The sequence below is a fragment of the Vigna unguiculata genome, chromosome 10, assembly GCF_037176805.1.
Source record: "Vigna unguiculata cultivar grain cowpea cultivar isolate G323 ecotype 2 chromosome 10, ASM3717680v1, whole genome shotgun sequence".
In the NCBI taxonomy this organism is placed as follows: domain Eukaryota; kingdom Viridiplantae; phylum Streptophyta; class Magnoliopsida; order Fabales; family Fabaceae; genus Vigna; species Vigna unguiculata.
The window spans coordinates 47,623,489-47,639,386 of NC_140801.1; the positions used below are offsets into that span (position 1 = coordinate 47,623,489).

General features: G+C 32.9%; 2 protein-coding genes across 2 annotated transcripts; one reads left to right on the forward strand and one right to left on the reverse strand.

The window, feature by feature from the left end:
- Positions 1 to 1,668: 1,668 nt before the first annotated feature.
- On the forward strand, positions 1,669 to 6,113 carry LOC114166043 (putative polygalacturonase). The gene is made up of 6 exons (XM_028050696.2): positions 1,669 to 1,808; positions 1,997 to 2,332; positions 3,452 to 3,572; positions 4,021 to 4,195; positions 4,298 to 4,368; positions 5,236 to 6,113. The coding sequence occupies exons 1-6, from the start codon at positions 1,779 to 1,781 to the stop codon at positions 5,943 to 5,945; spliced, it is 1,443 nt and encodes a 480-aa protein (XP_027906497.2). The 5' UTR covers positions 1,669 to 1,778; the 3' UTR covers positions 5,946 to 6,113.
- An 80-nt stretch (positions 6,114 to 6,193) lies between these two features.
- Positions 6,194 to 12,149, reverse strand: LOC114166044 (mitogen-activated protein kinase homolog MMK2). Its single transcript, XM_028050697.2, has 6 exons — positions 11,819 to 12,149; positions 10,950 to 11,079; positions 10,086 to 10,223; positions 8,564 to 8,896; positions 7,477 to 7,660; positions 6,194 to 6,832 (listed from the first exon to the last, which is right to left on the reverse strand). Exons 1-6 carry the CDS (start codon positions 11,977 to 11,979, stop codon positions 6,657 to 6,659), a joined length of 1,122 nt encoding a protein of 373 aa, XP_027906498.1. The 5' UTR covers positions 11,980 to 12,149; the 3' UTR covers positions 6,194 to 6,656.
- Positions 12,150 to 15,898: the final 3,749 nt, after the last annotated feature.

The window sequence follows — 15,898 nt, forward strand, 5'->3', positions numbered from 1 at the left end:
AATCATTTTGAAAACCAATAAAAAAAATAAAAAGCATGTTTTGGAATCACCCTTTAAAAAATATAAATAAATTGTAATCACAATTTTAAACACGAATTTAATAAAAAAAAATTATGTTTCAAAACACTAGTTTAATAAAAAGATAGATTGAACTATTTATCCATATTATAAAAAATTGAAAATTTGTCTATTTTAATAGTTACAAAAGAAAATTACACTTGAAACGAAAACCTCCTATTGCCACACTCTCATACTCCAAATGGAAACCCAATATGACTTTGACAATATTTCGAGAAACTTTGACAATAGGACTTTCACACGATTTTTTTTTTTACTTCAATTTATTATTTTCCTTTACTACTTTTTTCTTTTTCTTTTAAAAAAAATCACTTTTTTCTGGAACATTTTATTCATATAAAAGGTTTTCAAACTGTAGTTGCTGTAAAATAACCCTTTTTCCTGAAAAATTAGAAGACAGAATAAGTGTCGTAGGTAAAGAAGGCATTGAAATGTAGGTAACGGCGATGTAACAAGCACTACTCCAAATAGTTGTTTGGTATTGCTTGTGATGGAATGGAGTAGTTGTGATTGAAAACTGTCAAAATCACTATTATTTCCTTCTTAATGCTCATCTTTCTTTGGTTTCTCATGCTATTTGGTACAGTTAATTAAAGGATCACAGAAATGACTTTTTCCAACCTCAACAACATTTCACCACTATCAATTGTTAATGCAAGAAATTATTATATTTTCGCTGTCTTTTCAATTTATGCAAACAACCAAATATAAATAATCTGTTTTCTTCCTTTCTTATTTCCATTCCTCTACACAAACCATATTTTTTACTCTCGTTTTCCTATTATTTTCTTTTTTTTTCATCCAAACATCCCAAATAATTCTATGAAATGGGTGGTTAATAGTGGGGATTGGCGTTGGCTTAAAGGAAAAGAAGAAGACCCAAAAAGATAAGTGAGAATTCCAATAAGAAAAAAATATGTTCCAATACAATCATAGTAGATACCACACCAACCCAATATCTTACATTTCTAAACTTCTTCCTAAATTCATAAAGCATAATCATAACAAAATTGCACTGATATATGTTCAATATATGGGTCTTTAGAGAGGTAAACTCTTGGTAAAAACTTACACTTGAATTTCCAATATATATTTTCTCACATTCTTACCATATTATGCCAAGACATAAATCTATTTCTATAAATTTCGAAAAAACAAGTTATGCAACATTTTGTATATGTAAAGATATGTGAGCACAATAAGATTAAGAATACAAGTTATAATTAATGTTCCTTTCTCCTTAAGAGATTCTAACTCAGCAAAACCTTTGAAGCAAATGGAAATAAACGAAAATCTACTCATGAATTCGGAGAAAACAGGGCAACTCCTATTTGAAGTTGCAACTAGGATTGAATGAAGCCTTGGACGCAACAAATACAGTATCATTCTTTTGGCACATCATGGCTCCTAGGATAACAAGTAACCTTGGACATGTTTGTTTTTGTGTGTCTAGGAACGAGAAAAAGAAGATTTGGTACATAGGTTATAGGCATATTTACCAAATTGTTTATCAAGAGAGAAAAATAATTGTTGCTTATTTAGTTAAACAAATCCTAAACAATAATCATTCACCTTTTTGAATTTTGAGAATTCATGAATGAACCTAGTGACCATATCTAAACTTCACCTATAAATACTTGGCATGGTTGCTGCACTCTTCACATGTACCTCAAACAAATACAAAAGTATCTTTTCTTAGTATGGAGCTCTTGTGGAAAGCTCACATGAGGGTACAACTTAGACCCTTTTTCCTCCTCTGTCATTCTAAGTTGCATTTTTGTTTCATATAGCAATTCTTTCCTGCATATACTTTTAGAGCTTATGCATGGAAACCGTTTGACAAATGTATCGAGTTACGTGTATACATATATCTTCATTTTCTGCACTTTTTTTCTCTGAGGGGTGTTTTGTTTTACAGGTAATTAGATTGGTTTGTGGTCTTCTTTTGGTGACACTGCTAAACTCAGAGGTAGCAGAGAGCAGAAAATCCAAAACTGTTGGCACTTCTTTTGAATACAAAGCTATAAATTGCAGGGCTTACAGTGCTTCATTGACGGATTTTGGTGGTGTTGGAGATGGAAAAACATCAAACACAAAGGCTTTTAAGTCTGCAATCAGTCATCTGAGTGAGCATGCTTCAAAAGGGGGGTCTCAGCTCTATGTTCCTGCTGGAAAATGGCTCACTGGGAGTTTTAGTCTTACCAGTCATTTCACTCTCTATCTTCACAAAGATGCTGTTCTTCTTGCATCTCAGGTATCTCTCTCATTTTGTTCATTCTTTGATGAAAAAGCTATCACAAATATGAGATTCATGACCTGGCCAACATCCAGTTTCTTGATTTGCAGCTACTATACTCCTGTTTCTCTTGCAGAGATCAGTTACATAGATTACTTGATACCATTAGTTTCAGTTAATGATCAAATATCTCAGTCTCCTTCTAAACCTTTTACACGAAGATCTTTTAATATACTTTTTGTATGTGTTTCTAATAACCTTCTGTTCACATGTCCAGATAATGTTAACTGATTTTCTGACCAAACCACAAATATCAGTTTCTTTGTATGTTCTCAAGGTGTTATACTGTTCCTGTATAGTTGAAAAAACTATTCTACTGATTCTGGTATTTGAACTACTGTTTTTTCACCCACTTAGCTTCTTTTTCCCTTTCTTGCACCTTTCCTTGTGGCAGCATTTTGGGAGAACTATTTTCCAAATCTGACAAAAAAAACCAATAATAAGTCAAGGAAGTGGTGCTATTAAGCTTTCTTTTTGGTGCATGGGAAAATATATTATGTCAGTGGACTTCACTGATGGAAAATTAGTAATATGTTCTTAGTTTGATTTCAAAACTAAATGAAAAACAGAACTAGTTTGTTATTTATCGCTGTCATAGTGTCATAGACTCGTGACTTACGGATGAAATTGGAGATATACCTTTTTAAAGGGATTCACTTGAGTTACAAATAAGGTAAAATGTTGGATAAATGAAATTCAAACGTGTCACAAGGTTCTTCACTTTCTACTGTTACTAGAAAACTAGGCCATCAAAGCAATGTTGTCAAAGTAACTCGTGAAAGCAATTTACAAACTCCCAAACCTTTGATCAACAAAAACTGTTCACAAACTCACTAGAAAAATTTGGTTCCATATCAAAGGAACCTTCAATCCCCAAAACCAAAATCAAGTCAATTTTTCATCCCTTCACTTTTGGTTATTCCTGACATAGTCTGGTCCAAAACACTTTTTGTCTTTTTTCATAGGAAGCAGTTCCTAGAGTGGCACATTTTGTAGCACTTCCATGTGCAACACCACTAACCAAAGTTTTTCTTTGTATTAATAATATTAGTCATTAATTAATATAAACTGGTGTAGGATATTAGTGAGTGGCCTGTGATTGAACCACTCCCATCGTACGGTAGAGGAAGAGATGCAGCAGCAGGAAGGTACACCAGCCTCATATTTGGAACAAACCTCACCGATGTTATTGTCACAGGTATGCAAAAAGTTGCATGCATGAAACAATTATCAAACCAGTAGTTAAGGGTTGGTGAACCTTTTCAGCAAACATGTGCTACGCATCTAAAGTTTGAATTCCAAGTAGCCAAAATTTCCTTTCTCTGATTCAATGTATTCCCATTAGGCTTTCTTTTCTTTCTTTTTTTCCTTAAACATTTTGGATTAGTTAATTGTTTAATTTAATATGTGCACTCAATGTATCTCTCAAGAGCTACTTTGCGTCAAATTAGACATACAGTTACTTTCAGAACAGGCTGGTTAATCTTTTGTGACCAATGATCATATTGCAATTGCATCCCTTTATTGGTCCCATGAGATGATTTCTTAAATTCCAACAAAAAAAAATAACATCAGTTTCTTGTCATTTAAAAATTTTCTGTAAGTTTGATGTTACATTAAGGTTGATGTCACTGTTGGGTTGATAGGTGACAATGGCACCATAGATGGTCAAGGAGCATTTTGGTGGCAGAAATTTCACAAGAAACAGTTGAAGTACACTCGTCCATATTTGATTGAATTAATGTTCTCAGACAAGATTCAAATTTCTAATTTGACCCTCCTAAATTCTCCATCATGGAATGTTCATCCTGTTTATAGCAGGTAACTTATTTAAGTTATAAATGCCTTCAAGATGCATTATTAAATCTCTGAAATGTTGTTCCAATTTCAAGATTTTATGATAATTTTTTGAACACTGTACAGCAATATTATTATTAAAGGCCTCACCATTATCGCTCCTGTCCCATCTCCAAACACTGATGGCATCAACCCAGGTGAGTACGTGAAGATTATTTGTTATATATATATGTTCCAGTGGGGAGAACATGCCAATTAAAAAATAGTAAAAGAAACTAATATTAACCATCCAAGTTTACGTAAATGTTAATATTAATTTAGTCAGATAAAAAAATATTAATTTAGTTATTTGTATATGAGTGTATGGTTATAAGTAGTTTTTCCTTGTATCATATATGGATTTTCACGCTCTCACCTAATATGCAACTGATAAATTTTTTTGTATCATTAAATTTTAAAAATATATAAATAAATAAATTTGAAAAGAACATTAATTGTTTCATTGTTAATAATAATATTTTATTTAATTAGATAGAAGAAAATTAAAGAAGTAAAACTTTTAAAAGGCGCTGAGAAAATTATGAAAAAAAGGGTATGCCAAAACTTTGAAATTTTCATCCTTTCTACAGAAAAGTCACTATATGTTATGTCAAAAATTTTAAAAGTAAATTCAAAATTTATTTTGTTTAGATTATAATAGTCTTAAAATGCAATTTATCCAGGGAGAAAATCTCAACTTTAATATAATTTATCAAGATTAAATAAGTATTTAAACATGAGACTTTAAAGAAAAGGAATAAACATTAAAAATAATTTCAGTTAAGAGGGTTCAAAATCACTACTTTGGTCCTTTCTAGGGAAACCTTTCACAAAGTTTGTCTTCATCCATTCTATGAGTCTTCAACTTCACTAATTATTAGATAGGAAGAAACAAAGAATCAGATTTCAATAGTATTAAAAACAATTCTAATAAAATAATTAGAATTGTTAAAGATGCTAGCACAGAACAGGTTTTGGACGGTGAGTATATTGATATTATCACTTTTCCTTGTTTTCTGCAATAGATTCTTGCACAAATACCAGAATTGAAGACTGCTACATAGTTTCTGGAGATGACTGTGTAGCAGTGAAAAGTGGATGGGATCAGTATGGCATAAAGTTTGGATGGCCCACAAAACAACTAGTGATCAGACGGCTAACATGCATTTCTCCAGAAAGTGCAGCCATTGCCTTAGGAAGTGAGATGTCAGGTGGAATCCAAGATGTCAGAGCAGAGGATATCACAGCCATTCATACAGAATCAGGGGTCAGAATCAAAACTGCAGTAGGGAGAGGAGGGTATGTGAAGGACATATATGTAAAGGGAATGACTTTGCACACCATGAAATGGGTTTTTTGGATGACTGGTAGCTATGGCTCCCATGCTGATAGCCACTATGATCCTAAAGCCTTGCCTGAGATCAAAGGCATCAACTACAGAGATGTGGTGGCTGACAATGTCACCATGGCTGCTAGGTTGGAAGGAATCTCCAATGACCCTTTTACTGGAATCTGCATTTCCAATGTCACCATTAACATGGCAGCCAAGGCCAAAAAACAACCATGGACATGTACTGATATTGAAGGGACCACAAGTGGGGTGACTCCTAAGCCATGCAGTTCTTTACCTGATCAAGGGCAGGAGAACATCAAACCCTGTGATTTCCCCACAGATGATTTACCAATTGATTCGTTGCAGCTTAAGAAATGTGTTTACCTAATTAAACATGCATGACTACACTAGTGATACAATGTTTCATATAGTTATTTATGTAAGTCTAGTCTTTACCATCTTATCCACAGTACAGAAATCGTTACTCGTGTAGAGCAATGAATTTTCTGTGAAATTATTGTCACAAAAAAATTTTCCTTTTGCTAAAATTTCATGCAATGGCTTTAAGCTTCTTAGAACCTATATATTATGTTGTTACATGAGTCAAGTTTTGTCTGTTAAGTTCTGCTAAAAGGACCACTGCACACGTCTGACTTAAGAAATTTTTTAAATTATTTTAAATTATTCGAATACTAACAAACCATTACATTTTATGTCATACAATGGGAACATGGGATAATGTCTGTCCACACAAATGAAAAGTTGTGTATTTATCTTGGTGTGAATGATGAAAAACTGGCAAGATGAGTTCAGTGCACGATCCTGGAGTCTAAAATGAAGGATAGAAGTGCAACAAGGAGTTGGAGCTCAAGAATATTCAGCTGAAAAACTGAGTAAAGCTGCACATCTTCTGATCCTTTCCTCAGTACAGTACAACAATATGATTATCCAAGAATCTGAGATGAGACTGAAATGAAAGAAACCTCACAACAACCTCAGATATGTCCAATATGTTTCATGTTCTGTGGTGCTCTGCAACTTGCCAAAGTAGTGTCATAACGTATATTAGTTATCAGGTATTTCGCTAAGCATATACAACATAAAAACAAAATCTCAGTAGACTGGTGGATGAGGATTGAACTTCACAGATTCTCTCCAGATGAGTTCCTTGATATCTTCTTCAGTGAATGACGGTTGCTCAAAGTCAAAACTGAAGGGTCTAGTGCAAACAGGTTCCTCATTGATGTCGTGGAGAGGTGCCATGTATGGGTGGCTCAATGCCTCATCAACTGAAAAGAATTAAGAAATAGGATACAATTTAATAAAAATATAGACAAAAGAGAATCTCGTTATTTATAGATATGAACACTCTCATTGTATAATATTTGTACAAATACATCTAACAGAAATCACTGAATTCCCATCTCATCATTATCATCATTTGTGGTATGTATATTGTTCAGAAAAAAAAAAATATGATGTTTAAATGACTTCACAAAACTAGTTGGCTTTACTCTTATGTTATGATAAGAACCTTGGGAGAACCACACCACAAATACTAGATATTGTAACAGCTTTTACACACCACCTAATGGTAACAGGTTCAAGATAGCCGTACAAACTAGTCATTGATTTGGTTGTTCTAAACTGAGAAGTCATTTCTAGGCCAGAAAACACTACAGACTTACAAGGGTACCCTTCAAAACAAAATTGGAAAAAATTGTAACAGATTTTTAACTCGTAACCTCATATTTTAATTATTATTCCCGTTTATTTTTTTCATGAGGTACTTATTGGTGCTAAAGTTCATAACTTGGTCTTTCACATCTGTCCCTATATATATGTCATTCCAATTCATATACTGCTCCAGGAACAATAAAAGTCACAGACAGCTATTCATAAAACTGTGGAAAAAGTTCTGCATGCTGAATACCTGTAATACGCCTGTTAGGATCAAAGATAAGCATCTTCTCCAGCAAATCAACAGCACCAGGAGACATGTTGGGAAATCTAGCAGAAAAGTTTTGCTTTGGATACTGGGGAAGCTGTTTTACATATCTACGAGCATTATCACTTCGTAGAAATCCAAGGCTTGCATCATCGGGTGAACCAATCAGCTTTTTGAAAGAAATGAGAATTGTTATTGTATTGTTAATTTTAAATCAGTAAGAGATCTCAAAAGCATGAAAGAATGAAACTTTACATTCTACCAGGAAACTGTATAATCTGAATCTATTGATAACCTAGAACGGGATGGGTCAGAGACTATATAAGCATTCTTAATTTAATCAATTTTCATTTCTTACATATATGATTTCCTTAGGTTTCTCAAAACGCCAAAAGAAACCAAGGGTACAAAAGTAGTCATAGACAATACAAGTCTTTAATATTTTTTAATAACAATATCATATGGTCTACTCTGCTAGTAAAACTACTGTAAAGGCCAGGACCACAAATACCATCCTATAACATTTCAGAACTTCAAAACTGGTATACAATTTTGTAATTTTACATTTCCACATGGTGATACAGGTTGTAAAATCCAGAAGATATAAGCATAAAGATCCAAAATCTTATTGATGTGATGCATCTTTTTCATTTGGGCACAAGTGATATCACTGATGCACAGCTTTTCTTTTCATATTATTTTATTTCAAAATAAAAATTTTATGCCACCAGACCTGAATCCTTTGTCAGACACCATTAAAATATTCAACCCTTCAAAAACTTAGTTGTTTTTTCCTTGAATTTTCCCCAAATTCTATCATACTATACCAAAGAGGTCAATTTGACTGAAATAAACCAAAGGTTCAAAATAATCAAAGTACCAACAGCATTTCAGCAAAGCTTGACACCCAAAATTCACAATTGCATAAAGCTGTAGAAGTTGGAACTCTAATTTACAAGTAGATCCAACTTCCAGATCTAGAAGAGACAAAAGAAATACAAATAAATAAGAACATAAGCAGTCTCAATAGATTTATGATAGCAATCAGAAGGATGATATCAAAAACTAATACCTCAGTGACCAGTCTCAGCTGATGAACATAATCTTTGCCAGGAAAGAGTGGTTGTCTTGTTATGATTTCTCCAAGTATGCAACCAACAGACCATATATCAATGGCTGCGGTATATTCTGAACAATTAAGAAGCAATTCAGGAGCTCGGTACCATCGAGTGACCACATACTCAGTCATAAAATCAGTTTCAGATGTAGTTCTAGCAAGGCCAAAATCGGCAATCTTGAGGTCACAATTGGCATTCAATAGCAAATTGCTAGGCTTTAGATCACGGTGCAACACATTTGCTGAATGTACATATTTGAGTCCTCGAAGCAATTGATACAGAAAATACTGGGGAAAAAAAGAAAGATCTTAAGAGTTACTGTAAGAAAATATAAAAACAATGTTACACTGCCGGAAGCCTTAAAGACCACACTAAGTCCAAGCAGTGTAATAGATGATGTGGATCCCACAAGCGAGATAGGAGACCGACACCACCTAGTACACAGACTGAGCTTCATTCAGTGTTCCAAGGTTCCAGGCTCTTCAGGATGTTCATAAGTATAATTACATTTTACCTATTGATTTGATACATAAAACATTGAATGTCATTAACCAAATTAATCCAAAGCAAGAAGACTAAATTACTAAGAAAATTGCAAGGTAATTCAGCATATCAATGTAAATTATAAAACAAATTCGTATTAAAATATTTTCTCTAGTCTGTTGTAGAGGAAGTGAAGAACATTATACACATTCAGCTCAGATTTATATCACATTTTTCACATAACTGGAGATCAAAGCTTTGTCCACAAACATTAATACAGGTGAAAACCAAAGCATAACCTTTCCAAGGATTTAATTTATTTATAACAATGAAATGAAGTCACAAATCAACACCAAAAAAAAAGGTAGAAGAATGGGGGGAAATTTTCAGCAAAAGAATACCTCAGATAAAAGTTAATAATAGGTCTAAACTTTAGAGAGTGGCTAACACATAATGCTTATAAGCAAAGTAAAAGAGAGTAATCAGGTAAGGTATTATCCATGCACAATGTTATTGTTCAAATCCTAACCATATGAAAACATGTATCATTGTAGAGGCACAAATTCAAGTCTGGTGTTATGCAAATTCAATAGTTGGCTCAAGTATAAAGCATGCTAAAACAAATTAATTTATGCCCTTGACATTATATTGGAAGTAAAACTTTGCAGAAAGTAACAACAATGCAACCACAGTATTGTAGCCGTCACAGCATAAAACATTGAACTGCAAACAAAACACTGATTTAGTTTGACATGAAAATATAAAACTCAGGCCTATTAAACTAAGATAGAACTACTTCACACACACGCAATATAGCATACTCGACACCAATATTTATGTTCAAAATATCTACTAAGCAGTTTATTTTTGGCTTTATCTCCAGTTTGTGTCACTATACAACTAAAGGAGAGTACATTAATGAAGCTGTTTGCTATAAAGTCTTCAAACTACATAGATTAAAAGTCGTATGCTAAAAGTAATTAAAGTGCTAACCCGACAATGATCATCAGTCAGTGGTTGATTGGAACGTATTATTTGATGGAGATCTGTGTCCATTAACTCGGAAACAAGGTATACATCATTGAAGTTTTCCTTCTGAGGAGGTCGTATAATATCTCTAATAGACATAATCTGCATTGAAAATATAATAGTAATCTTAGCAAGTTGAATGCTAATGAAAATTTTAGTCAAAACTGAAGGAGGAAAACCCAATCAAACACCTTTCATGAATCAAAGACAAGTATACCCAGAGAACTAGACAAGTATTTTCTACAACTAAGATCGAAAGATTTTACCATAACCTGACTTAAATAAATGAAATCATTCATACTAAAGCTAATCACAATCTGCATTCAAGCATACAAAAAGCATTTGAATAAAATTATAGCAAGGATGTCAAGAAAGTCCAACTCAAAAGTATGCTTCTGATAAATAGTTATTTACTCAAAAACAAATTTGACTGTGCTAAATTGAGATTGTAAGAATATGAAGATAGATAAATAGCATTAACTAGGTTGTTTTAAAATGTTCAGCCCAACAGAGCATAAATTTATGCATATGGTGAAAATACTATGTATAAGAAAAGTCCATAGTGGTGAATCAGCGTATCACATTACAAGATGCTGCACTATGTCATTTCTTCTTGTTCAACGTGCAACATTAAACGCTACATATCAAAGCTTTTATAGAAGCAACAGAAAATGGGCGAAGAAGCAAAAGAAGAAACTGAAGAAAGAAAGTAATAATAGGCCAAATACAATTCACACAGTCTCATAGGGAAGTAAATAATTTAAATAAACAATAACATTGAAGAAAACAAGCTGTAGATGAGTGCAAGTAAAAAAGCATCAAAATTACGTTTGCATGATCCATGTGCCGAAGAAGTTTAATTTCTCGTAAGGTCCTCTTGGCATCTATTCTGTTGTCAAATGCATTGCCAACCTTCTTAATGGCAACTTCCTCTCCTGTCTCCGCATTTACAGCAGCACTGAAGGAAACAATAAAATTGTTAGTGTTCTACACATCTTTGATAACAGAAAATAAAGTGAACTCCTAGTCAGACCCAGAATTTCATACACAATCCAAAACATATACATTGTACTCCATGTAATTGAATCTTGAAATACCAACAACTACGCTGTTAACAGCATCAGTATCACAAGAGCACCCAGACACAAAAAAGGAATGATCTCATCTCATTTTCCATTTTTGACTCCAGCAAAATCATAGTATCAACAACTAATTAAACACCAGAAACAAAATTGGAAGAGATTTGAAAGTCTACGCACTTGGCCAACATTTTAAAATCTACAAAAACAGTGTCTGGGAACGAGTAACACACAAATCCCATAAAGACACGGCAATTGGTAAAACAAAAACAAGAAAAATGCAACAATTTGAGCTCAAAACTGGTCTCCCTCACCATCAAACGAAAATAACCAATCCAATCTTCAATAAGTCAACAACCAGATCATACATAACTAAAGAATGACAGAATTCAAAAGCAAAAAAAGTTAATTGCTTAATTCTTAACAAAAGAGGTTTGATCAGTAACAAAAACTAGTCTTTGCTCCTAAAGTCAGCTAATCCTAGACCACAATAGGAAAGTACAGCAACATAGCTCAAAGCAAGAAAACCCCTTTACCCAAAAGGCAACAAACAACAAAACAAATGTAATAAATTCAGCAAAAGAAAACACCAGAAAAAGAAAGGGACTTTTGACTTACCAAACAATACCATAAGCACCTCTACCCACAGGGCGAATAGGAGGGACATACTTTCTGGAAACTTCGAAGAGGTTGCCATAGATATTGTACTGAATGTAGCGTCCACCATGAGTTGGTACCCCTTTGATGTTGTGGTGGTCACCAGACTCAACACCAGACATGTCTTGTATCTATGACCTCTTCTGAACTCAATTCAATACCAGAAACTCAGAAGGAGCTGGAGGAAAGACCCAATATAAATAGAGTGATTCAGAGTGGAAAAGGAGCTAACTTTGAGGCACTTCGGTTTCAAGACATAGAGAGAGAGAGAGAGAGAAAGAGTGGTAAGAGTCTGAGGCTTTTCTAGCGGACACGCATGTGTGAACCCGTGATCTTATTGACTTTTCTTTTCACTTTTTTTCATCAACGTTGGTGTGCTGTCTGTGATTTTCCATTTCCAATCCTTTCTTCCCATTTTGTTTATTATTTTGATTACCCTTTTTGTTCAACTTCATCTTCCTTCCTCGAAAATCATAATTGTATCTACATTACTTTTTATAGATTTAATTACATATTTAGTTCTATACATGCTCATTACATCTAAAAATTATTCTTTTAATTCACGTACAAGTTATTTACTCTGATTTCTATGTATATTGCTTTAATTTATGTAGTACAGATTTTTGAAAATTAAATCAAACCTATATATAAAAATTAAAAGGAACTGGTTCTCAATGAATAATGTTATGGTTCTGGTGTTAAAAAATTGCATAAATATCAATATGCTGCTTTGTTTACCTCAAGTAGAGTATTATTAACTTTAAAAAGGAAAAAAAAAAAAAAAAAAAAAACAACTAGCAAAGCTGCAACATTTTCTTTGTTTTGGTCAATGCAAAGCTCCAACTTTGAAACTAGTTTATGCATTTTCAATGCAAGTACAAGATCTTTTATTATTATTATTTTCAAACTCGTGGTATGGAATTTAATAGAGAAATTTAAAATAAAAATGTAAACATTCAAACAACATTCATGGGTATTTTATAACCAGCTGGTCATATTTTTTCTTATGTTGCGAAATATTTAAAACATTTACAACAAATGAAATATTTCGATTACTCCAATCCAATAATGCACAACCCATATGGTCTATATTTTTCATCAAAATAACATTATTACATTAATTTTGTAAAAGAACTGATAAAACTTTTTTAATAGTAAGCCTCAGATGTTTACGTATTCAGATGAACAATATTTATATGCATGTCAGTTCATAGTTTAGAAATTGTATCACCATTCAATTGTAGTTAAACAATTTTTTTGACATCTATGTTATCATGTGAAGTAACGAGCACGTAAAAAAGTTTATAAGAAACGTCATTCTACTCTAGAAAACACCGACTTTGTATTTACCATATTTTCATAAATTGTCAAAGTAACTTGCACTGATCAAAGTCAAGTCAATGAAATTTCTGTTTCTGCGAAATAATACACGTCCAAGTCATCGTCAACGTAGCACAAACAAGAATTGGTTTACTCGTTAATTTGAACACCCAAACTTACTTACAAGATTGAGCTTAATGGTGTTATCAGAAATGAAGTCTCTGAAAACCAGATTCAAATTGCAAATTATAAGTAAATTTTACAGTCAATGATTCATTTCTAATAAAAAAATATGTGTTTCTGATATGCAAAATACTCGGTCTTCATTTCTTTCTTAGACTTTTTCTTTGGGTCCTTGTTTTCATCCCTAGTGTGATCATGGAATTTGCAAACACAGAAACTTTCCCAGATTGTGGTCCAAAAATGAATAGAGACAAAATCCATAAGACATGACTCGGAAACATTGGCTGTCATGTTCATCTGAAAACTCTGATACTCTTGAGGCTTTTATCCAATTGACATTATCATTCATTCCATGGTTTCTATTGTCCAGAATTTGAGGTAGAATCTAACAATAATATGCTAACAGAAATAAGAACCATAAAGAAAATATCAAGCTATAAATTATAGAACAATCCCTTATGATATCATAGTTGTACTGAAAACAATTTGCGACTTTAACATAACAAAATATCAGTTTCGGTTACTTTAGACCATATGTTTTTGTTTTGAACAGATACAATATACAGTTTACAGATTATAGTGACACATAAAAGTAGCAACTGAATAATTTTCCAAAAACGAGTAAAGATAGTAAATTATATTATTGTTGACAATTATTAATTCACGAATAACGACGAATCAACTGAAAACAGATCTTCAGAATAACTTAGAACAGGGGTTGATGATAAAGTGATTGAATAACGGGCCAGATTGACTTGTCATAGGGTAAAGCAATTTGACAAGTCAATCGACAGGTCAATATAGCAGAAGGTATTAATAACCTTCATCTGTTTCCATCCATAATAAAGTAGTAACGAAAGCTTGATATACAAAACAGATAAGGTTCCATTAATAAGTGAAGCAAGAATCAGAATTTTATATGATATGGGCCCATCATCATGTTTTTTAGAAATCTAGCATTTATTGAACATATAGCATGCAAACAGAATAATTCAGATCGAGATAATTTCTCAACCGAATCATCAAACTCTCATTCATAAAAGGCTCAGCACATCCAATTCCATCTGGATGATATTTTGAACAAAATAATTCACACTGAGATAAACTCCCAAAATCGTATCGTCAAACTGGCATTCATATAAGGCTCAATACATTCAACTATATCTGCATGATATACTAAAATTGTGTTTGCTGTCACAGCATGGGAATAATAAGAATTGATTTTGACAGCATACTTGATTTTATAAAAATATGGTAGTTTGATTATTGCTAAGTAAAATTGGTTTTGCTTCAAAGCTAGATTTGACTAGAATGATAAATAAATAGTAGCTTCTCTACTGGATTGAAAAACTAGCCAAGTTTAAGCAAACATGGTTTCGGGATAAAAACATCCGACAAACATCAATCACTTCACTAAAGAATCAAGTCTCACCAAAGTCAATTTTACGTACAAACGTTCAAAACCACATACCAATTTTACAAAAGTTGAAGTAGGGAGACTAGAATTATAGCTTCTAATAGTTCCTGCAATTTTCTGAAACTTTTGCAAGAGACATGCCAAATTTAGGATCCAATCACCATTAACAGCATGCCATAAACACCCACAAAGCAATCACCGAAATTGAGAAAGTAAGCACAACAATGCACACATCAAAAAGATGCTTAAGTCCTCAAATCTCAAAAAGCATACACACAATCAGGTTTCCACTTGCATAACCCATCAGATGATAGTCATCCCATATTCACACGTTGACATAAGCAAAACATAAATTTTAGTTAATCGCAACGTCAGAAAAGCACTACATTTTTTACCCAGCAACAAAAAGAAATCCTGCTAATCATTAAAACTTTTACACTTAATCATATATACAATTTAAGTCAGGCTTGTAAGAATAAAAAAAGACTATGTAACAATATTATTTCTTACCAGCCCTTCATGGATGTGAATGCTGAGTCAATAAATCCGTCCAATCTGATATATGGGCCGGCCAAAAGGACCGAATCAAGAACAAACAACTTAGAAGTACTGAACCACAGTGAGGCTTAATTCATGTGATCAGAGATAAAGAGACATAATCCCTACTTCACAGTGAGGATTTGGAGCTAGTGTTTGAAAATTCTGAAGTAAGGGGTTCATATGGAGTTTGCATACAAAATTAAGGGACAGGATTCTTATTTGATGGTAGGGTTTGAAAATTTTGAAACAGTAAGTTCAGAATCTTTAAAAAAACATGCAATTTGGCCTTTAAGTATTTACAAACTTGCATTTTGCTCAACAAATTACTTAAGCAAATTAGTTTGCGTAGCCGAACTGTTTTGAAAAAGTGGTTTGGTAATTGAATTGTTTTAAGTTTGATTATTTCAATTTAATTCTGTGCGTTTCACAGTTTGGTTTGGTTCACAAGTGGTTTCTGCATACCCCTAGCCGGTAAGACAAATAAAGTCAGTGATTAGATTAGAAATTTGCAATCACATGGATTGATAAATCACTATTGATACAAGAATAAAACTATAACATAACAGGATATGTTGAAAAAT

Excerpts from the sequence above, each read along its gene's own strand:
- LOC114166044 (XM_028050697.2), bottom strand. The coding sequence starts at position 11,979 with ATGTCTGGTGTTGAGTCTGGTGACCACCACAACATCAAAGGGGTACCA. Across the intron at positions 10,224-10,949 it reads GGCACATGGATCATGCAAAC|ATTATGTCTATTAGAGATAT; the intron begins GTAATTTTGATG and ends TTTTCAATGCAG. Across the intron at positions 6,833-7,476 it reads TCCTAACAGGCGTATTACAG|TTGATGAGGCATTGAGCCAC; the intron begins GTATTCAGCATG and ends AATTCTTTTCAG.
- LOC114166043 (XM_028050696.2), top strand. The coding sequence starts at position 1,779 with ATGGAGCTCTTGTGGAAAGCTCACATGAGG. Across the intron at positions 3,573-4,020 it reads CACCGATGTTATTGTCACAG|GTGACAATGGCACCATAGAT; the intron begins GTATGCAAAAAG and ends TTGGGTTGATAG. Across the intron at positions 4,369-5,235 it reads CACTGATGGCATCAACCCAG|ATTCTTGCACAAATACCAGA; the intron begins GTGAGTACGTGA and ends TTTCTGCAATAG.